The sequence below is a fragment of the Haemorhous mexicanus genome, chromosome W (assembly GCF_027477595.1).
Source record: "Haemorhous mexicanus isolate bHaeMex1 chromosome W, bHaeMex1.pri, whole genome shotgun sequence".
Classification (NCBI taxonomy): Eukaryota; Metazoa; Chordata; class Aves; order Passeriformes; family Fringillidae; genus Haemorhous; species Haemorhous mexicanus.
Genome location: NC_082380.1, coordinates 4,555,399 through 4,579,461, shown reverse-complemented (window position 1 = coordinate 4,579,461; position 24,063 = coordinate 4,555,399). Strand labels below are relative to the sequence as shown.

The window sequence follows — 24,063 nt, the reverse complement described above, 5'->3', positions numbered from 1 at the left end:
GCATTGAGATTGATGATTATGGAGAAACCATAAGAGGTTTGGCGGCCGAAATTAAAAAGGTGGCCCATGTCCCCGTCCAAAAATAGAATTCAATTTTGCAGTCCTCCTGGTGGGACAATTTATTTGATGGAACATGGTGGAACAAAGTAATATTTCTCTGTTCAGTAGCCGGGATCCTATTCCTACCCTGTCTGATTCCATGTTTTATCAGACTGATCCACTCTGTAGTCAGGGGAATGCAGATTGCAATAGTCCCCATAGACTCGGAGAGAGCTTCCGGAGGTGATGCATCTAAGAGCATGAGGCTCGGAGAGAGAAGGTATGCCAGCAATGCTGCAGAAGCATTGGCAAGGTTTGAAAGAAAAAACACAGAAGAAAGAAGTAGTATAGTATATCAGGGCATCCCACAAGTAGAATACCGAATAGTGTAAGGGGTACTCCACTTGTGAGGAACCCTCAATGGTGGTGGGTAAAAATAGAAAATTAATAAAGTAGAAACATGAATTAAATAGGTAAAATAAATGGGGAGGGATTGTAGTATATGATGTAGATAATTCATGCTTTGGAGATTGTATAAAAATTATAAAGATCCAACCTTGCCTCTGACCCCCATGGCCAGAAGCAGGGCTTTTCATTTCCAAAAGATTTCCCGGACTCACCCAGATAAAATCATGACCATTAACGAGTGAATGAGTCTTTCCTGGGTGATCAGTGATCATTTCCCAAGAATGTCCAGAACATTCACTGAACAACACATGGGAGAGATTACATTGAAAGGCAGGCGATGTCCTGGCTACAGCTGAAAAGAAGACCATTTCGAGGAGCCCAGACAGCCATCCAAGCCTATGGACTGACTTTTGTACAGGACTGCATCTGTATAGTTCCCGTTATACATATGTAGGAACTTACAGAAATCTTAGGTCATTTCTGCTCCAGGCAGAATAAACTGTATATAAGCTGGCTACCTGGAGCAGTTGGTGTGACACTCTGGGGAGACGCTGACACTACGTTGGCTCGACCTAAGTTCACCCAGCATCAAAGTCTGGGGTTGACGCTGTCTTGGCTGTGGCGGTTTTATAATATTTTATTTTTTGTTTGTCTAGCTAATAAATTTATAAAATATTTTTTATAAATTTGGCTGCAGAATTGATCATTTATAACACCTTCTAAACTTGACAACCTTTAACCTGGTGTCCCCAGGTGCTCTTATCTGTGGCTGCAGCTCTCTCCACACAGAGCAGCAGGCACAACTTTCCCAGGCATTTTCCTGGGGAAGGATGTGAGAAGATCAGAGAAAAGAATGATAAACAATTCTTATCTTCACTTACTGCACCTGTTGTTGCGAACATGTGGAATGTGTTATGGAGATTTGTTTACCAAAGGGTGATTTCTTAATTGGCCACTGGTGATGGTGTTTGAATTTTAATTGACCAATCAGGTCTGACTGTATCGGACTGTCTGCAAGGGCAATGGGTTTTTCTTAATAGTATAGTATAATATAGTATAGTATAGTAGTATAGTATAGTACAATAAAGTGAGTGATCAGCCTTCTGGAATCATGGAGTCAATGCTAATTATTACCCTGTTAGGGGCACGCGCTACGATACTTATCATTCTTTTTCCTTTTGTAGGCATCTGGACAAACCATCAAGATATTTTCTTTCCCCTTCTAGGAGGGCTAATTCTGCTAGATGTCCCTGAACCCCACTTCGGCACTGAACAACCTCCAAACAACCATGTGTTAAGGCACCTCCCTGCCGTTCATACAGAAATTGTATTCAAACTCCTGTCCTCCTCCAGTACCAAGTTATTGTTATTCCATATTCCATCATCTTGAATTCTGTTAACCACCCTTCTTTGTTTTCAACCTCTCTTTTCTTCTTTTTTTTCCATTTTTTTCCTCTTTTTTTCTTTTTTTTTTCTTCTGATTTAACACACTTTGGACTGCAAAAGGTGTACACACAACTAGTTTATCTCTAAAAGTAAGTCCACAGCCCTTTTTTCTTCTGGTACAACCCCCATTTCCAGTTGCATCTGCAAGTTTCTCCCCAACAAGCTGTTTCCTGCCTCAGGAACCAATATGACATCTATCTATCTCCATGCCAGTCTCTCTCCTAATTACTCCATCTTCAATGACAGGGATTTTAAACCTTTCTCCTTCTGTCCCTGCCACCTCCACTGTGTCACCACCCATATCACATCTCCCTGGAATCTCCACCACACAAGTTCTCTCTGCCCCAGAATCAACCACAAATTCCAATACTTCCTCTTTGAGGACCTGCTTCCCAAGTTATCAAAGGCTTCAGACAGCATTTATCCCCCATAAAACAGAGCCCATGATCTTCCCACTCCTTCACAGGGCACTTCCCCTGAAGCACCTCCAAGTCTCCCTCTAGGGGAGGGTGCCCTCCCCTGATGCAGCAAAAACAGGTATTCCTCATCCCTTCCCGGGACCCTGACCACACTGGGGCTCTGCCTCCCTCTTGAACCTCTCCCACAGATACAGCGGGAGCTGGAATCACCGAGGGAGCAGAGACAAGAGTGGGGGTTGATAGTGAGGTTGGAATGAATAAAGGGACAGAATTAGGAGCAGAAGTCAGCAGGAAAGCCGGAATCAACAAAGAAACAGAGGTAGGAGCAGGCAGGTCCAGAGTCACAGTGGGGACAGGAGTGATCACGGTCAGTATGGGTGGGGAGGGCTGAAACTCCTGACACAGGCAGAGAACCTGATATAGGTAGGGAGACTGGAGCTCCTGGCATGAGCAGAGAAACTGAAGACAGGGAGAGGCAACATTTCCAGGAGGTCCCAGCCCCTTTCTCTGGTTCCCCATCTCATTTCCCCATGAGAAATCCACTCCCCTGACATCCAGTCCATTCCCCTGAAAACTTGAACACCTCCCCCTCTTCACGGCACAGAAAAATACAATCCATCTTCTTCCAAAAAAGTTAAACTTTAAATCAACAATCCATATCACATATACTTTCATTCATTCATTCATTCATTCATTCATTCATGCATTCATATTCACTCACTTTTATTTCTTTAATATGTCTCACTCACTCCCACTCACAACAGGACAACACCAAAGTAAAGTACCTTCGTTCTCAAGACACTTGTTAATATCTACCCACGGGCATTATAAAATCTCAAAATGTTACTGGCCAACCCTGGATGCTCTTGAGTATCCCTCAATCCACCTGTGATGTTCAACCCTGGGTGTTCTTGGGCATCTTTATCCCTCAATCCAGCTGTGTTGTCCAATTCCAGATGCTCTTGGGCATATCCTCAATCCGGCAGACTTTTGTTCAACCCTGGATGCTCTTGGGCATATTAATCCCTCAACCCAGCAGGTTCAATCCTGGATGCTCTTGGGCATATTTATCCCTCAAGCCAGCAGAATTTAGTTCAAACCTGGATGCTCTTGGGCATATTTAGCCCTCAACCCAGCAGAATTTTTAGGGGCCCCCTCTACTTTTTATCCCGCTTTCGCAGTGGATTGTGCCAGGAAAACCCTTGGCTCCCTTCCTCCAAGGAGTCCAATCCCTTCCCTGAGACCCAGTCCCAGTTACTCCGGGGGATTCTCTCACTCCTTTTATCTCTCGCTTTGTCTCCTTACTGGCCATTTTTCACATGAAAGAACAGAACCGCAGCATGGGGGACTCCTCACACACTTAGCAGGTGTGGGATAACCAGCCTGCCTCTCATTCACACACACATTAATTCCCCCATATTTGCCCCCCCCAAAAGAATACTTTAACAATTCTCTTTTCTTCTTTGAGTCTTCATGAACAAGAATTTATGGGGCTACTGCGGTTTTAGGGAGCCTTTTTTTCCTCCTTTTCTTTGCTTTATGTGCCTCCTCTTGTCCACCATGTGATAGATGAGTAATGCGATAATTGACTCTCACAATTAACAGCTAAATGTCATGTATATAGGTTAAGAGAAGTTTTATAGATTTATAGTTATCTTTTACCCCCTTGCGTTGTTATCAAAGGACAGCCAGGGTTGAGACATTTAGGAGGGTCGGCTTGTCACTATGGTGACATCTGACCTCCAATCAGGATTTGAGGAAGTAAACTCCACCACTGGACAGTGAAGAAGGAGTTGATGGATGGAACTTTGGAAGGGGCAAAAGGGTTAAGAGGTGAAACCTCCATTGTGTGTGCAAGCACATGGTGGGGAAAATCCTTTGCTCCCGGTGCCGTAATATTTTCTCTATTCAGCCTTCTGTTGTATTTTTGATAAGGTTTAATAAACCTTTCTAAATTTATGAAAAGTGAGTAGCCATTTTTCACAATCGGGTGTTCTACCTGCAACCGCCAATCCCGACATGAGAGACAGAGCAAGGCTGCCTAAACCTGTCAGGGCACGCCTTCCCTGCTTGGGATCTCCTGGTGGTCTCAGGAGTGAGGGGTTACATACGGGATGAGCACCCATTTGTGAAAAACACATTCACTCTCCTGTGAAAATTTTTAAAGTTTAATACAAGACCATAGGAAACAAGGACCATAGAACAAAGGTTATTACAGCCAGGTGCATTTTGGCACTCAGCCAAGACCACACTGTTACCTTTGGGGATACCCCTTAAATACCTTTTCCCTTACATCAGCCTGTTGCATATTCATAGATCCTTATGCATATACATAAACTAGTTTACATATTCCAGGAACTATTTTACATGGCCCCACTTGGGTCCACCTTTTTAGAGCATGCGTGTTTCTTGGCTGTGGTTTTGGCTCCTTCTCCTTATCACTTCCAGTTTGGGCTTTGGTCCGTACTTTCTTCAGATGGTGAGTGCTGATAGTTGGCATATCTGTAGTGAAACAGAGTGGAAATTTAACAGGGTAGAAATCCATTTCGGATTTAGGTGAAATGTGCCGTTTTGAATTATTAAGTCAGTAGCTTGCTAGCATAGCTGAGATATGCTGTTTTAATTTGGTTAGTCTGTGCCCGATTGCCTGTTCTCACAAAAAACCTATGCTCGAAAAACTGCCTCAGCTGAAGGAAAAAATGCAAAAGAGGTAAGAGGAGCCCCTTGAACTTTGATACAGATGAAAACCAAAGCTGAGGCTGCGGGAGACAGGACAGGATGACCCAAGAGTTCTTTCCGTATTTTCTGATAAAAAAACTAGCTGCAAGGGTAACACGAAACCAGTAAAATGAATAGGTATGAACCTATTGTGAAATTCTATGCATATGTACCAGTAAGTGGAATAAATAAGGATCGGGAGTTCTCAGGGGTGCGCGTGTTCTTTAGGGGGAACGATCCCCACACGTGTCCAGCGCTGTAATAAACATACTGGCTTTACAACTTTTTATGAGTTGGGGAGTTTTTTTTCTTTTCGCAAATCAGTAGCAGGTGTCCTCATCCTATGTTCACTGGATGTTATCTCATCCAAGCAGGCATTTAAACACAACCATAGCTATTTCACTACTATGTCTAAGCTTAATTAACAGCAGAAATACAAACTATATCTTTATAACAAAGTTACTTTAACATCACACATATAAAATCTATTTTAATATTTGCGAAAAGCCAATATTATAATATGTATCTATAACATTAAGACATCACTTTCATCTCCCCATATCCAGCTTTATCTACCAGCAGACCCACAGTTTGTTTGTAAAGACAAATCCCTCTCATTCCGTTCACTTGTAGGGTGCCGTGCTTTCAATTTGTGACTAAAACACCAGTGCTATTTTATTCTTGCCTTCAAAGGAAAGAGTAATCTTATCCCAAAATGTGGTCAACAATTCAAAAGAGAAATTACCTGAATTTAAGTCTCTTTCTTCATATTCCAGAATACTGGTGTCTTGGTTTAAAACAATTTAAAGAGGTGGACACTCTAAAATTAGTTACCTCCCCTTAGTTTCAACCAGTCCCTTTCCACCAAAAATGAATGAATACGAGTAGATGTAAGTGAAAAAATACCAGTTTACTAACAAGTGAAACAGCAACAGGCAAAAAAAAAAAAAGCAGTAAATAATCACTAGATACAAAATCGCTAAATCTCATGAACCCCACAGAAACAGTGACCTGAAATGGCAGAATAACCCCTTCTCCACACAAGACGGCACTCCGCAGCTGAGCATGGTTTCAAAGACAAAGGGAAGATGGCATCGGCTCTCTCCCCCGCTCTCCCCCCCCCCCCCCCCCCCTTCCCCCCTTCTCTGTGTCTGCTGGATCTTTGTCAAGAAAGGCAGATGGCACTCTCTCAAGGGCTGGAACTCATGGAGGGACTTTGCCTTCCTTGTGGCAGGAAACAGCAGAAAAGGCAACTCAGACCAGAGCAGGGCGGCCCCCTCTTCCCCGGCACGGCGCTGCGACTGCAGGCAGGCACCTGGGAAATTTGCCTTGAGGCAGTCCAAGATGCAAGAGAAGAACAAAAGGGAAGGGAAAAAAAAACGAAGCAGAGTCTCTCCATTGAGCGAAGACCATGAGAGAAGAGAGAGCTTGGCTCCAGTGCTTCAGACCTTTTACAGGGACCGCGGCAAACCTCCTGACCTCGCAATAATATTTCTGGCTGCACCACTGGGCCTTAAAGACACAGTAACACTTTTTGGACACAGATAGATATGGAATACAGCAACATTTTGGGTTACCCCAGGAACTGGAAAAGATGAGATGCAATTTACAGGTTGAAGATCCTAAAGTACATAGACAGCCTTCTACCTGTGCTCAGTAGGACGTCTTTACAATCTTCTCCAAAGCAATTTTCTAGAAGACTCTAAGCTCTGAAAACAGGTTGCTCCAGGGATGGTTTGTGGCGGGACATCTACCTCTCTCTCCTCTCTACCACAGATATTTGGTGCATGAAGAGATAACCCGGGCTGAAAGGCCCAGCAAGGGGTCATCTCTGGCACCAAAAGGGCTCAGGCCTCAGCTAAGAATCAACATCTTAGTCTAGAGAGCAGATGTGGGAAGAGATAAAAGAAATATTCTTGACTAAAAGACACTTTTACAAACTATAAAAGACACGTGAGTTATCACAGAGGCAGAAGCCTCTTACACACACACCCCAAAGTGTTTGAGACTTCTCCTCGGAGTTTGGACACAGATTCTCTGGTTACTTTCCCAGGAATTGAGAGAAAGGATCTTGATGTGTGCACCACCAACAACTGGTTAGTAAGATACATTGAATCCTAAGTTATATTATTTCTTCACTAGCTGTAGCATTAATAGGTACCCTTAACCTCACGCTGTATATATCTACTAGTAGTTTCTTTTTTGTCTTTATTCCTGTGTAGTATTAGTTTAAGTCTTATGTCTGTTAGTTTTATGTCTATTAAATAAATAATTCATTCTGTAATATACCAAATCAACCATTATTAAAGAACTTGCAAACGAGAGTGGATTTTGGGGTGCTGGCCACCTCAATAAAGCTACTGCCTACTGCCAGAGGCCTGGGCAAAAGACAAGGACTTATCTATCCCCCATATCCATTCGTAACAGTACTACGGTGCATTTTTTTAGCATTCATCATGACTTTTTCTTCCTTCCACACACTACTATATTCTATAAATATTAGGTCATTCAGATCTCCTTTTTCACACTCTTTCAGATTTCTTCTAAGAATGTAACTAACATTACTTCTGAACTGCAAAAATTCTGAAATTTAGGCACAATTGAGGTTAAATTTAGGCCATTTGCTGACATAATTTTATTCTTTTTTAAGTATCAGACATACCATGTCCTAAACTAATTCTATGGAAGCCACAATACTATGCATCTTCTTCCATGGACAATCATTTGTTAGGGAATGTTAAGAGTACAACCATTGTCTCCAGCAGCTCCAGCCTAGGACTTCTTCCTGGCCACTGGAGTCCAGCCTTGTTTGCTTGGGGTCTATGCCTAAGCTGAGGCACCATTTCCCATTTGCAGGTCCAACCAGTAGCAAAGATGAACAAATATCCTAGAGACATGCACACAGACACACAGAGAACACTGACACCACTGATTACACAGACTGTTACAAACAAGGCTTTGTCTTCAACAGCACCTACACACAGGACCCACATAAACCAAACAGTCATTCCTCCTCTTGGGCTGGTAGAAATAGGTTACTAGTAAAGGCACACACAGTGCTCTTTAGATTCACAAACACATGCACATTTGTGGATGCCTTGATCATGGCACAGCTCTTTCTGTCCATCTACTATCTTTGCCCAGATCCCAGGCCCTCTTACCTGCTTCACAGGTCCCTACTCCATGGCTACTATACCTTGAAGCTTTCTTGGGAATTACAGATGCACATATCCACACACCAGGTTAAGGAAAGATAGACACAGCTCACATAGGCTCTGACCTGTAGTCCTGATCTAGCTGATGGTGCTGAGCCCCTCATTCATCATGCTGATCCTTCATAGCAGCTGGCTTTTAGGACACGCACGCGTACCCTGGTTCCCACTCCAGCGTCTGAAGATTTAAGTAGCTAGCCGTGAGACATTCACTCACTCCAGTAGCTGGCACCCAGTTCACTTGCACCAGTTGCCAAAGCAGTTGGCACCCCAGACACATAAAGCTATGGCCTCTCAATTACTCATACTATGACACCCACTCAGTCCAGTAGCTGACACCACAGGTTGCAGGGCACCTACATCTCCAGGCTAACTCTAGTTGCTGGCACCAAATTACACACACACACACAGTCATACACACACATTTCACCAGTAACTGGCACTTAGTCCTTTCAGCCCACATACACACAAGATAGAGAGTGAGATTACTCGCATATTTAAGAAAAGATATGATAAGAAGGGATAAGAAGAAAGAACTGACTCTGGTGATCAGGTGTAGTACTCAGCCAGACAAGCATGCTGATAGGCCCCACTACATAGGACCAGCCCCTTTTATACTCCTTTCTGTCTACTCCACCTTTGTTCCTGTTTGTTCCCCCTTTCTCCTGCATGTTGCTTCATGGGTTTGTGGAATCCCCCAATTTACAATCTTATCAGTTGCAAAGTCCAGGTTGGTCTTTGTAGCAAAGCATCTCGGCCCCCACAAGAGCTTCTCTGCTGCTTGTTAACTGATTAGATAACTGAAGCAGGACAAGCTGTCCTGCAGTGAGTTATTTTGGTGCCATGGGGTTAACTCTGGTCTGGCATCTTCCAACAAACATCTTAGTGTTGAAGTGAGATCTGACAAGATAAGCTGGATTTCTGACTGACAGACACCTCACTTTTCAACTATAAAAGGAATAACAAATGTTCACAAAGAAGAAATAATTTATACATTTTCTTGGAAAAGTATGGAGTTTCTCCTGCTTTAAGGCGACTCCCCAGGGGTTAAGTGAAGCAATCTGTGTACATTATTGTAATTTCAGTGGTAAGTTGCATTCCACTCTGTGAAAAACACCAATCACTTGTTTTTAAAATTTTAAAAGTTTAATAGTAATAAAATGGTTATAAAAACACTAATATAATTAGAGTAATAAAAATTTGGACAATATGGATTAGGACAATATGAGACAATAAAAACAAAGAGTTATGGACAGTCCAGGTACTTCTTTCTGGGCAAAATAAGCCCAAAAAAGGACACACATTAAATGAGGATTAACCCTTAAAGGCAATGGCCTGTTCCATATTCATACAACTCATACATGATGCACAAATTCCATTCAAACAAAGGATTCTGTCTGGTTAAGTGTCAACTTCTTCCTCTTAATCCTGTTGGCAGAGTCTTCGGGGCTGAGTGAGTCAGGAAGAAGTTAGATTCTTCTGATAAGAGAGCAATAAATTCTTTTTCTCTGAAAGGTTCAGGTGTCCTGTTGGCTTCTATCTTGTGCGAGTACCTCATTCCTCTCTTTAAAAAAGTATCTTACATAACATAGTTTCTATTTTAACATTATGTTATGACCTTATACTATATTTAACACACTACTTAAGAAAATTAATACAGCATAACTTTCTAACATAACACATATAATATTCATTTTAATATTTGCGAAAAGCCAATCATAAAATATGCATTTTTCACACACTCCTAATCGATAGTATTTTTTGTGCTAGCTTTAATATAGGTACCTTGATATAGTGCACTGTTTTATGTTATGCTGTAATCTACTGGTAGTTCTTTAGTTTTATACTGTATAGTAATTCTGATAAAGTTATTTTGTCTGTTATCTCTTATTCATTTAATAATTAATTAATTTTTATAAATAGACCTGATCTTTCATCATTAGAACTTGCAGGCCAGAGTGATTTCTTAAATGTAAACTGTTGCCAAAATGAGAGGCTAAGGCAGGGCTTGTCTGAGGCTTCCACTTGACCCGTGACAAGTCTTCTTGGAAGTGCCTCCCTTATATGTCATCAGGTTTCTGTCCTTGGTATAGACTTGTTTATGGCTTTCTCCTTTTCTTATTACCCATTTTTTCATTGAAAAAGGTCCTTGACTAGATATCCTTAAAGGAGCAGGCACTCACTTCCATATAACCTTGTTTAACTAATCTTAGAATTTTTTTTCTCTTCAATAAAGCCTAAAGAAAGGCCTATGTTTACTATGTAGTTAGCATTTTTTTTCATTCTCTTGGAACAAACTCTCATACTTAGTTCCCAGTTCAGTAGTTATTGGATCTATATATGATTGTTTTCTTGTCATCAGATATTCTGACACAAGCAAGTTAGCTTTTCCACCTCAGTTTCTCAGAAAACTGCATGATAATTCACACTTTTTGCTTTATTCTTTCAATTTGCCACTAGACAATAAACTGAGGCTCACTAACAAGAGGAGAAATTTGCATGAGGCAGAACAAATATTTTTTGAAGGCAGCTGTGAGACACTAAAAGGATCACTGGCTCAAAATAATTTGGGTGTGTGTGTGAGGGAAGGGACAGGTCGGGCCTTGCCTTGATGAGGCAATGCCCTGCTCTGCACACCCACCCCCTGGGGCCTGTATCCAAGCCCCACAGTGGCTGCCAATCACCTGCACACTGGAGACAATGCTCTACACCCCCATCCCTGGGGCCCCAATCCAGCCCCAGAGTAGCCAGATGACTGGAAGTCCCATCTGGGGGAAGAGCCCAAGAAAGCCAAAGGGTATTTAACCCAGGACACGCAGTGAGCACATGGCTTGACCCTGCCTCCCCCCGGAATTTCTATTAGCTGAACACTGCTGGAACCAGGAGTGGTAGCTATATTTGTTCTTTTCTGTGAGAAACAAGGCTCACTCTTTAAAAATTTTGAAAGTTTGATAAGGGATAAAAGGGACAATATCCAGCGCTGGGATGCCTGGCAAACTGCCAGAAGCACACCATTAGCTTCATAGTATATGGTAGAGATAATTCATGCTATATATGTGTATAAAATATTGTAAAATCCAAGTTATGTCTTTGACCACCCTGGCTGGGAGCAGTCTTATTTCTATTCAATTAGTTCCCAGACATCGTTAAGATAATATCAAGTCTGTTAACGTATGAATGAAACCTTCCCGGGCCATGATTGCTGACTTCCCTGGACTGTCTAAGCCACTCAGAGGACCTGCACCTGGGAAGATTGCATCTACCATACTCAAGCACTGGGCGCCACTCTGCTACATGTGAATGCAGGCTCTTCCAAAGAGTTCAGACAACCATCCAGACACCTAGACTGACTTTTGTATATTTCTGCATATGTATGGCCCCAGTTCTACATGTGAAGGGACACAAAGGACCATTTGGTCATTCCTGTCTCAGGCAGAATAAATTGTATATAAGCTAGCTGCATGAAGCAGTCAGGGTGAACCACTGGGGAGACACTGACACTTTGTCGGTCGGATCTTGGTTTACCCAGCGCCAACACCCGGGGTTGACGCTGCCTTGGCTGTGGTAGTTTTTTGAAATTCTATTTTTGTTAACGATCTAATAAATCTTTGTTAAATTTTATTATAAATTTGGCTGCCGATTTGATCATTTATAACAGCTTAAAACAATTTTCCTATATACTTTTCATTACATTAGTTAATGCATAATCATTAGGATTATACATATTCAAACATTCTTGTGAGTTCTTTTACATGTTCTGGGAATTCTTTTAGCTTTGTTTGATCTTTGACCCATCGAGCAATTGTGTACATTTGATTTTTGTGAGTTTTGTATGTCATTTCCTCACAATGTATATGCCATTTCCTCATAACATGTATGCCATTTCCTCACAACAGCAGACAGGGAATTATTGATCGCTACAGTCAGTGGCAGGAGTTTTTTTCACATCCTTTCTTTCGATGTTATCTGTGTGGTTCCTTCAATGTTATTGAATCATACAGTTTTAGCTATTTCCACAGACTTATCTGAGTTTTCTCACTATTGTCAGCTAGTTACAAAGATAAAAACATTCTGCAAAAGTTAATATTACATAGTCTCTATTTTAATATTTTGCAAAAGCCTAAACTATATTTACCACACTAATATATGTAAACTACACTTTGCCAGAGCATTGGCCACAAAAGCTGACAAATTATACTATATCCAAAACCAGCTAAAAGTGATTAAAAAGTGTACTACATCACAATCGTTGTGATTAATACCAATCTGCAAAAGCTAATACATAACAGCAAAAGCCAGTAACTATATTGCCATTTATAACATTTTCTATATATATATATTTTCTGTATCTTTTCTCTCTTTCATTCTATTTCTTCTTCTAGTTCTCTCTTCTCAGAGTTTTGAGTAACTTAAATTGGATGGGCTTGGAGTTTGCTAAGTTGGATGGGCTAATTTAATGCTTTGTGAAGTGTTTTATGTTGACTGAATGCTGCTCTAAACTTTTGCCAAAGTTCTCTGATTTTTTGAAATTGCCAGTAAAGTTTTCTGTTGTTTTGACCCCTTGAGAATATCTTGACAGTATTTCTTCTATGTGTCTAACTCAGAGTACATGAAAAAGCATAAATCCTTTTAAGAGTCTCGTCAAGCAAGTTCTTTTTGGGGTCTTAGAGTGGTAAATGTAGAATCGGTGTACAAAACCTGAGATTAGTGAGGATCCGCATAAAGACAGTTTCATCCTTCCCCAATGAAATGTGGGGTAATGTAGCAAAAATGGACACTTGCTTAACTTGCTGTTGACCTATTTCTCAATACTTTTGAGAATGATCTCTGAATAATACATTCTTTGTACTGTTTCTCCTATTAACATTGTTTGCTATTATAGCTTAAAATGTTACTTTGTTTTCTAAATCAATAAATTAATAAACATTTAAGTTAGATACCTGCTTTTCTAAGTTAAAAATGGCTAGAAGTCAGTACTGCAAAACCCAATTTATTAGAATCTTTGTGGCGAACACAACAAACCCTTCCCAGCATAACTCCATTTGTAGATCAAAATGTTCATAAGGATAATTTAAGAAGACATCTCAGAATTCAGTTCAAAGGTGAGTGTATACCACATGTAGATAGTTCTGCAGAATTAAAAATCAGTCCAAACTTTTTGTGTAAAATGCATGAGGATCTTATATCTCCTTATACATATTTAAAGGCTTAGATGCCCTTTCAGAGCTGTCTTCCACACAGGTATTATTAGATCTCTCCATTCCCCAGAGTGGCTATGTAAATTTCCACTGATTTAACTTGAATGTGCATTTAAAGTAGGATAAAGTGTGCTTTAACTTGTGGTGTTTATCTTAATCTAACAAAAAATATGTCTCTCAAATGTCAGCTCCAAGTGGAACACTGTTGGGGGTTAGGTTTTTTCCTTTTGTTTCTTTTTACTTAGGGAATTTTGTCCCATAAGTTGCTAGGAAACAGTAATGACTGCATACTTAGGAAAAATAAAAGAAGTGGACAAGCTCAGAGGAGGAGGGCATCTGGCTGCACTTCTCTTATCTGAGGGGCAGGATACCTCCATAATTGGACTGGTAAAGGACCAGGCTGGGGCAGCTGCTCTTTTTCTCTCTCTCTCTCTCTGCTTCCAAAGAGGGCGGTTGGAACTGCCGCCTGAGGGAGTGAATTCACTGGTGCTGTCAGAGCCCAGCCCAGTCCTGCCTCTCCTGCTGTGGGGTGAGCCTCTGCTCGTGAGAACAGTAACTGAACTGGGACGTTATTGACACCTACATACCTCACTAAAAATGGACTTTTCACCATCTGCTCGGTTGCCTGGGATCCTGAGCTCGCCTCTTCCTGCTGTACTTGGAGCCAGGCTGCCACTGGCCTGCCCCTGCCGCTTCTTCGGCACTGCTCTGAGCTTTCTCTACACTGTAGCCCCTCACCTCCTGCCTGCTGAGATGTCCCACGGTTCCACCTACAGCCATGGAGCTTCTGATGCATCTCATCCACCAACCCAGGATTTTTGCTCATTCCTGCTGTTTCAGCTTGCTGCTTCCAAGAGTCCTGCTGGGGCACCTGGATCAACTGCCCCAGGGGTTTGTGAAACAAGCCTCTCTTCCATCCCTTCCCGTCTTGGTCAAGCCGTCATTACCACGTGCTCTCCGAGCTCACTCCAGAGCACCCCCTGCAGCTGCAGAGGAATCATGGCACCTGCCGTGCCCACCAGGAGCCACCATCATCCCTGCCGGCTGTGACCATCACTACACTAAAGGGGAAAGTGCCTGCATCCGAGAAGGCTGATACTGGGTTTCTGGTTCTATTTGTTGTAACTGCCATAAGTATTGTTGATTGTTTGCCTTGTTATACAAACTAGTAAAGAACTGTTATTTATATCCTCATACCTTTGACTGAAAGCCCCTTAATTTCAAAATTATAGTATTTCAGAGGGAAGGGGATTACATATTCCATTCCAAGGAAGGCTCCTGCCTTCCTTAGAAGACACCTGTGTCACCGACATGTTTTATGAAAAATCCTTTCCTTAGGATTTTTCCCTCCTGAGAAGCTGAGAGGCCTCAGGAACAAACTGTAAACAATTCTTATCTGCTGCTGTGGAATGCAACAGGGGGAATCTGTGATTGGTCTCATCTGGTTGTTTCTAATTAAGGGCCAATCACAGTTCACCTGTCCAGACTGTCTCGGTCAGAGACAAGCCTTTGTTATTCATTCCTTTTCTATTCTTAGCTTAGCCTTCTGATGAAATCCTTTCTTCTATTCTTTTAGTATAGTTTTAATATATTATCTATCATAAAATAATAAATCAAGCTTTCAGAAACATGGAGTCAACTTTCTCGTCTCTTCCCTCATCCTGGGACCCTTGTGGACAATACTACACACCTGTCTTTCAAACCAGGACAGAAACCCACTAAAGAAAAAAAAAAAAAAGAAGGTTGCTCAAACTGAGGTGCATATATCTCAGTATTCATTACGAGAGTCAACTTTGAATAGGGTAGTCTGGTGTATAGACCTGAGTAACAGTGCAACACCAAAAAGCATGGAGATGTTCAAAAAAAGGATTTGTATTCAATGGAGTGACTTTCACAAGTAAATTTAAGGATTATTTGCAGAAAAAGGCACCAAAATATATAGGTATTTAAATTGTCAGAGTACGAAAGCCATTTACATTTTTTGCTCAACTGAAGTTACGTAAATCCTGACAATGATTAAGAGGGATGTTCAACAGAAAGCAGTAATTAACATCCAAGTGGAATAGTCAAGTGTTACATATATACCAGCTTATTGATACCAGTGGGACCTCAGATACATTGTTGCACATATACTGCTGCTATACTCCAAATCTGAAAGAGGAACTGAGGAATTCAGAGCAGTAAACTAGTAATATGGGAAGAGTAAAGCCTGAAAAGAATGCTTAGAAGCTTGATAACTTTTTCCAGGCTGTCAATCCTTAAAATCGCAGAATGGTTGAGGCTGGAACCTAGTCCACACCTTCCCCCCGCCATCCCCAGCAGGGTCATCTGGAGCCAGTTGCTCAGGACCATGTCCAGACAGTTCTTCAAGAAGGGAGACTCCACAACATCTCTGGGCAAAATGTTGCAGCGCTCAGTCACCTTCAGAGTAAAAAAAATTAGTTTTCTGATGTTGAGATGGAAACTCCTATGTTTTAGCTTGTGCCCACTGGCTCTCAACCTGTCACTAGGCACTACTAAAAGAGCATGTTTCCCTCTTCTTCATTCCTTCCCATCAGGTATTTGTACGCATTGATGAGAACCTCTCTGAGTCTTCTCCAGGCTAAACACTCCCAGCTCTCTCAGTGTGACCACCTACACCTGACCCCTGGTAATATGGTTAACATAACTACTGCCATTAGGCAAATTAGGCCATTCTCTGTGACTCAACTGGGCACATATCAGTCCCATTTTCCCTCATCAGGCCTTGAAGGTCTTGTGCACTAGGCAGACTTCTCCCCTTTCCTATCAGTCTCCAGGTTCCTGGGTGCCAGGCTAACTACTCTTCCCCCTTCCTGGCCTTGAAGGTCCCAGGCACCTGGCCAATCAGGTGGTTGTGACCCTGATACACAACAGGGAAGCTTAGCAGCATACATAACACTGCCTATAAAATCAAGAAGTTAAATCTTAAGTGGGACTTGGACTGAAACAGCTGTCAGACAGCAGAACTTGTGATTCTCCAGTGGTCAGGGATGCCACCAACATCATCTGCTTCTACTGAGGATTTAGTGACTCAAATTCTTTTACATCTTTCAGGCCTAGATTATGATTGTTATATTGATATGGAAAGTAATGTGTTAAAGATTTGACCTGACATGCAGAGGATCCAGGTGATTAGAAGCCATAAGCTAAGCTATGCCTTGAAATTCTGTGCTATGCTACTTATAAAATTGTGCTATACTGATTGTGCTTATTAAAACACCTGTTCTACTCTGATCATACCATTCTATGCTGATCATAAAAGTCTGGTAAAAAATAAAACTTTAATTGTAACTACAACTTAGTTTCATCATGATTCTGCCAAGGATTTCGAAAAGAACCTGATTGTGCCCATAAAGCCAGGTGACAGCCTTTTCTCATAAGAGAGGTGCTCCAACCCTTTAATCATCTTTGTGACTCTTCACTGGTCTCTCTCCATAATGTCCATGACTCTTGTACTGGAGGGCCCAGAACTGGATGTAGTACTTTAGATGCAGCCTCACCAGTGCTCAGTAAAGGGGAAGGATCACCTTCCTTGACTTTCTGGCAATGAGAGCCCAATGCAGCACAGGGTGCTGTTAGCCTTCTTTGCCAAAAGGACACATTGCTGGTTCATGTTTAGCTTAGTCTCCACTAGGACACTACAAACACACAGTCCTTTGCTGCAAAGCTTCTTTCTAGTTGGTGAGCTCCCATCATGTACTGACGCATACAGTTGTTTTTTCCCAGGTGTGGGACTTAGCACTTTCCCTTGTTGAAATTCATGAGGTTCCTGTCAGTCCATTTCTCCAGCCTGTCAAGGTACCTCTCGATGGCAGCCCAACCCTGTGGTATATCAGCCATTCCTGCCAGTTTTGCATCATCTATGCACTTGCTGAGGGTGCACTGTAGCAAGCTCCGGGCTTGCTAGGGTTCCGTGGAGGGCAGAAGCCTAAAGATAGGAAGTGCCAAGTCACAGTGAATGGCTAACCCCCCTCTTCCGCCTTTCAGACCCCAGCTTATCTCTCTGTAACCCTATAGGTCACTTCTCCTTAACCCCTACTATTGGACAATTTCAGATCCCCCCTTGCCCTATATAATGGGCTGTTTTAGCCCATTCTGGTTAGAAGAGCCGTCGCTGGAACCCTTCACAGACCCCCCAATAAATCCATCGCTGTGGAACGTCAGAACAGCCTTCTCCTCTCTCGCGTCTGCCTGCTGGCCGGCCTGCACAACACCTTAGCAAGCAAAAGAGCTGGAATCATAAAAGAGCTGATAATCACTAAAAAGAGCTGATAATCCTTATGCTTGCTAAAGGTTGCCTGCGGCTAAGAGCGGCTTGGGTTTTGGGCTGTCTGTCCCCTTAAAGGACTGAGCTATCCGGCCCGTGCTGCCGGGGGCAAATCTGCTCTCAGCAGGAGCCCGGACAGTGCACTCTTTCCCACTGTCCAGAGGTGTCGGCAACTTGGTGTCAAAAATATATTTTGGGCTATTCCTATAAGATTTTTCCCTCCTATAATCAGATTTCAGTATTCAAAATCAAGCTTGGTAATTTACCTTAAACAACATAAAATAATTAAGTGTTCACTGATTAGTATGAAATACTTTATGTGCCTCAAGGAAATTCATAGCACTGTGCTATTATTCTCTTCACTGCTCATCATGTCTAGTTTTGGATAAATTCTCCTTTTTTTTTTTTAATTTAGTGAGTAAAATAAAATTCCAATTCTAGTTAAGCCCATTAATTCAAAGCAGTCAAATCTATGAGCTAAACACTGACAAACACTTCTACTGTTCCCTGCTGCTTAACTACTGATTACAGTGTAAGCTAGTGTGTTCTGGAAATAAGATGCTTCCTCACAGACTTGCATAAACCCCTGAGGAGAAATTTTCCTTTTTTTGGTGAAATACAATTTAAACATTATGCTTTACCTCAGTGAAATTCCATCTTACTGACATTCATACATACATGCGGAAAAAAAATTGACTTAGCAAGCAAACATTTCATAAGGGGAAAGTATTATACCAGCACACATGGCCCAACTTTAAAATACTAAGCCTTTTAAAATTAAAATACTGAAGAAACTGCTTCTTTGCAGTCTGAAGTCACATCACTACATTTTGCTCATGAGAATAAAATTTAAAGTCATGAGTTGCACATAAAGGATTTATTTTAAATGTTTTAAGGATAGAGTTACATCATAATTATAAAAATTACTTACAGAATTAAGTAACAGATTTAAAGTGTTCATACTTCTAAATGCAAAGAAAATAAAAAATAATGAAACCAAGCTTTAAAGATGAAGTCACTACCTAATTTTAAAATGTAAACACGAAGACCTTTGAACTATACACACACAAAGAACCATCCAAATTGCACTAATGATATAAAATACAAAATGCACAACATTTTCAAGGAACCAGAAACTGTTTTTTACCCTAATTATTTTTCCCTGAAGCAACTGTAATTTATTCTATTTGAAGATAAATCCTCAGTTTTAAAGAATTACTTTTAAGAAGATGTATACCTATTGTAATAAATAGGATTTTCTCCAAAGTATTTCAGTCTTTATGTAGTCCCACTTAGTTTAGGGTTTGGCATTCAAAAGAAAAAAATTCATTGTTTTACTTATCAATTATGATTTTATTTATTCTTGAACAGAATACATGGTCCCTTCAAATGCTGTATGACATACAACTGGAAAATTACCTTTCGTTGGAACTATGTTTGCCTCACCAGTGCATTTAATCCTATTAACAACCATTCAAACAGCACAATAAGGAAATTCACAAAAAACTGAACACAAAATAAAAACAGAACAAACCCCAAACCTAAACATTATAACATGCAACTTCCATTTGTTACATTGAATGTTCTAACCTTCTAAGCATGCAAAAAAGGATGGTCTGAATTTAAGGTGGGTTTTTTTTCCTTTTTAAAAGTTTTCCATGGCAGCTCGACATCATGCACACACAATATACAACAATACTACAGCAGGTAAATGAGAGGCCAATAATTTTTATACTAAGATCCATGGCTTGTGTCGTCACAAGACCTATGATGAATTTGGAAAGTAATGTTGAACCCCTTGAACAAGGGACCAACATGTAGTTACTAGGGTAATGCAAGCACTGCATGCAGATCTGAAACATGAGCCTAAAGTAAGCCCAAAACAGATGGCAGGGAGTGGAATAAGTCTCAAGTCTCAAAACAGTGGTTTAAGCTATTAAAAAAACCAACCACAAAACCAAAACCACCCCTCCACACAAACCTTAAGGAAAAAAATGATGAAAAGAAAAATCCCATGCAACAGACAATGGGGACATCTAAAAACAACCATAAAATTTGACAGTAGATATTGTATAGATTATATTCTAATTAGCAAAATATGTGGTGTATTAGAGTGGCTTACATAAAACCCCACAAATGCAAGCCAAATGATAAAAATGTTCCAGTAGAGCTAAACCTCAAATATTTCAAAACAAACCTTGTTGTTACATCCTTAGATGTAAAGCCCAAAATTCATTGTACTAAGTTATTAGTGTATTTTGTGTGTAATCAATACACTCATTCTTGTGCCACAAATATCAACTTGGGCTCATGGAGCCAGGCTCAGCTTTGAGATTTACATGCAGGACTCTTAAGAGTCAATAGGAAGCACATAACAGATCTGCAGGATGAAAGCACTGTGTTGCAAATCTGCTCATTTTGTTCAAAACACAATGAAAATTTACTGACTCAGATACTTGGTGCTTAAAGACTGGATTGAGAAGTTTTGAACTGAAAGACAATAGCCTGCCTTTGGTTGCCCATGATGAAATACAGGACATAATGCAATATAGTAGCAAGGGACAAAGAATTGATACCATATTTATACAGTATTACCATTTAACAGCATAATGAGGCACAAGCCTTAAGGCTAAAGCATGAAATCAGCCAAAAAAAAAAAAAGACTGAAAAGGATTTAAGCCACTGAGTCTTTGCTATTAAGAATACCCACAATAGAGGTCAGATCCCTGATCTCTGATTAGCAGTATCTCTCCTGCATCCTTCCACTAGCATCATCAGGTTGGATATCTACGTATTCCTTCTTTCCATCAATAGCGTTGACTGTATTCACATTCTTCATGTACTGTATTTCTGTGAAGCAGTGGTTTGAAGCCTGTAGAGCTCTGTTTCAACATGAAAATTTTGTTGCTGTGCTGATCCTCATTACAATTATGATGCTTTTAAAAGTTGCTATTCTTAAAAAACCCAAATACCCTAACCTTGATTTACAACTATCTTGCAAGATTAAAACTGTGAAAGGATTCTGCTGTTGTGGGTTGTTCTTTGCATCCACAATCTAATGCAGATGACTGAACCACTGAGACAGCCTATAGGTCTCATTAGATAGTACACCACTGGCATGCATAACTCTAGTGTTCACAGAATGAAATTCATGTTAATGGCATACCTCAAAGCAAGTACACCACAAAAGGCAACAACGGGTTTAAACTGTAGATTTGTCTGGACACTCCTTACGTGGAAAAGCCAAAAATAGAATATACTGAAATTATGCCTTCTTGAACCAAAATGGTTAAAAACAATAGCAAACCCCAACACGAAACAAAGCAAAGGAATACAGCAGACTGAGGAGAAGGCAACAAATGTTTCTCCTTCTCTAAAGGAGGTCCTCAGTGTAAAAGGACCCCCCTCCTGCATAAACTTGTATTTACTGTGTAAAAGATTAACTAATACTAGCTTTCTAAGTCCACACACAAACATCCAGGTTGTTAGGTTCTGATATTAAATGAGAGACTACTGATTGCTGATGTGTAGTCCAAAGTCTGCTTAAGTAGCATTATATACTGTTAAACTTGTGGCACCAAGCACTTGTATTCTGCTACGAAATGTGTATAACAAAACAGAACACAACATTTAGAATTAATGGCAGCTTTGTTGTGTGTATTTTACTGGTGTGTATTTTACTGGTTCCTACAACTTGTAAACACAGGCCCTTAACCTTAATTTTCTAATTAGCTGGATATACAGATTAAATATATTTTTATAGCTTAAAGCCTTTTCACTGAAAGGTGCATAAGTCAAACACTTGATATCCTACTGCCCTGTGACTAGTAAAAAACACACAAGTATTTAATAACTTAATTTGAAACAGAGTAGAAACAGTAAATTGATGTTACATGGGTTAGACACTCCTTACTGCTTCACAAACTGTTTAAACCTTTCATAAAAGTCACCTCTGTCTCAACCCAGAAAACAAGGACTGCCAGTAGCCAAGAAATTAAATTTAATGTTGCAAAAGAAGACATATGAAAAATAGCAAACTACACTTGCATGTGGCAGTTGAACAGGTGATTCAAGGTTGAAGAAAAAGTTAATCTAAGAAAAAAATCTAGATTACAATACTAGACTGACTTCACACAGCTTGAATTTGCAACTGTTCTCAGCTTTTAACTCCCTACCACCCAAATATATTTATTTCCTTCAAGAAAAGGAGCTCTCTTACACAAGATGTGTCATATTCACATAAATTTGTATTATTCAGAACAAAACAGTTGCTGGCAGAGATTGTGGGTTCGCAGGGACATTTAAATTTTCATTCAACTGAAAAACAGTCAAGTCTGTGTCTACAAATTTTACATTTAATAGTTCCACAAATTTGGCAGAAGTTCATGATGACGTCTAGGATGTCTTCACCAAATCATAGACATAAATATGGAAATCATCATCAAACTTGATGAAATAGACAGATGGTTTGGCTTCAACTTGATGAATGACCATGCCAGTCCGTTTTGAGCCATCTTCTTTGGCATATTCCACTTGTTTGCCTACCAGGCTGTCTACAACTTCACCTGGTTCTCGTTCTGCAGGAGGTGAATCATCTGTAATATGAAAATACATTGTACTTTGGTAGACATTTATGGATTTTTTTCGATATACAAAACTGCAGACTTCTTTATAAGTTAAGAAAGTCACAAGTTCAGAATGCAAAGTATGTCTAAAGTAGTTTAGACAAGTGCCTATTGCCATGCTTCTAGAGTAGTCACAGATTTTATTTTTTTAAGTAATACTGTCTTCGCTTTTATGAATTAAAAATTAGCACTTCACTTGGTTAGAAAAGTAAATCTTTTGACATGAAGGTTTGCACACCAATTACAAAAAATGTTTGTAGATAATTGAATTTGAGCCCCCAGCAGAACAAGGAACTGAGTATATTTAACAGAAAGGCAGGTGTACTAGAACTCACTATCCAAAATGTCAATGCAAATATGTCATTGCAACAAAACCACATCTTCCAAGCTAAGTGTAACCTCCTTAATCAATAATGCTGTAAAAAGGAGCTTTCAATTTTACACTAGAATGGATACTGTTGAGAAGTTTAATCTTATTATTTGCTTTTCAAGCAAAATCTACCCAGAAGTATCCTTAAATACACAGTTCACATTGTCTGTAGAGGACCCAAATTCAGGGAAGGTAGCTCATCGTTTGGAGTGCCTTAGAAACAGAGGTAAGGAATCACAGAATCATAGAATATCCTGAGCTGGAAGGGACCCACAATAGATAGGAAAAAAGAACATATTAAAAACTTAATTCTTAAATATGAAAAGCATGAGTCTTTTAACTTATTTTTCTAAGAAAGAAGAAAGCAAAGCAGAATTTAAAATGTAATTGCAAGGTATTTTGGGGTGCCAACTCTGAAAGAGCTTGCTTTGGTTTTTCTATGATCAAAGTCAGTTTTTCCATTAACATTTGTGGTTCTCTCTCAGGCCACAGATAAGTTGCTTTTCGTTAGGCTGGAAAAAATCTAAAACCATAGGATTACTACAGAGGTTATTCAAATAAGTGCCACTTGTTTACTCAGCCAGTGTTAGATCTGAAGGAAGACAGTCTGAGAAACTCAATGAATTAATTAAAAATAATATTTATGTAGTTCATTGCATAATTACTGTTTGTCTAGCAAATTAATGATTTACTTTAAAGCCAAAATTGTCTCTCTGTCGGAGAAGCACTTTTGAGGCACAAGACAGAAGTGAGTACAATATTATCGACAAACTTTTTTCTTTTTTTTTTTTTTTTATTAGCTAAAATCCCTTAAACAACACTGATTCTGCAAAAAATATTTCTAGGAAAAAAGCCAATAACTTTCACTTTAAAAAAGAAAGAAAAAATATTCCTCCTAACCTATTGAAATTTTTTTCCTGTTTATATGTTTAAACATAGGAGAGAAAATGAGTTTTGAAAATATTAGTGCTTATTTCCTCCAAGAAACTATTCAAAAACTTTCCAAACTGATGATGCTTACCCAAACTAAATTAACCTATTTTAGTTAGCCCCAAGACATTATTTTTATAACAACTGCTTCAAAAATATAACTCCTCGATTTGTGACACTTCTATAAGAAAATAACAATGGAAAGATTCTAGTTTGTCCATGTGAAAAAAAAATCTAAGTGTAATCTCTTCATAACAGTATGCATATCTTTATCAAAATTAGGAATTATAAGGAAAAGAATTTTCCAGTATTTATTGCATATTTCACCACTGACTCAAGGAAAATATTTCAGAAATTGTTTAATACACATATTTTTTCAATTGTGCTGTAACCTTTGCTAGTTTTGATAC

The 24,063-nt window shown here is 40.0% G+C and overlaps 1 protein-coding gene across 10 annotated transcripts in view; it reads right to left on the bottom strand.

Moving 5' to 3' along the window:
- Nucleotides 1-18,586: 18,586 nt before the first annotated feature.
- Nucleotides 18,587-24,063, bottom strand: part of LOC132341399 (spindlin-Z-like) — a 118,262-nt gene continuing 112,785 nt past the window's right edge. For all 10 annotated transcript variants that reach the window (XM_059872943.1, XM_059872951.1, XM_059872944.1 and 7 more), the window contains one exon: nucleotides 18,587-22,323. In XM_059872943.1, coding sequence (XP_059728926.1) covers nucleotides 22,124-22,323 — 200 coding nt within the window. In that variant the 3' untranslated portion in view covers nucleotides 18,587-22,123. The remainder of the gene's footprint in view (nucleotides 22,324-24,063) is intronic.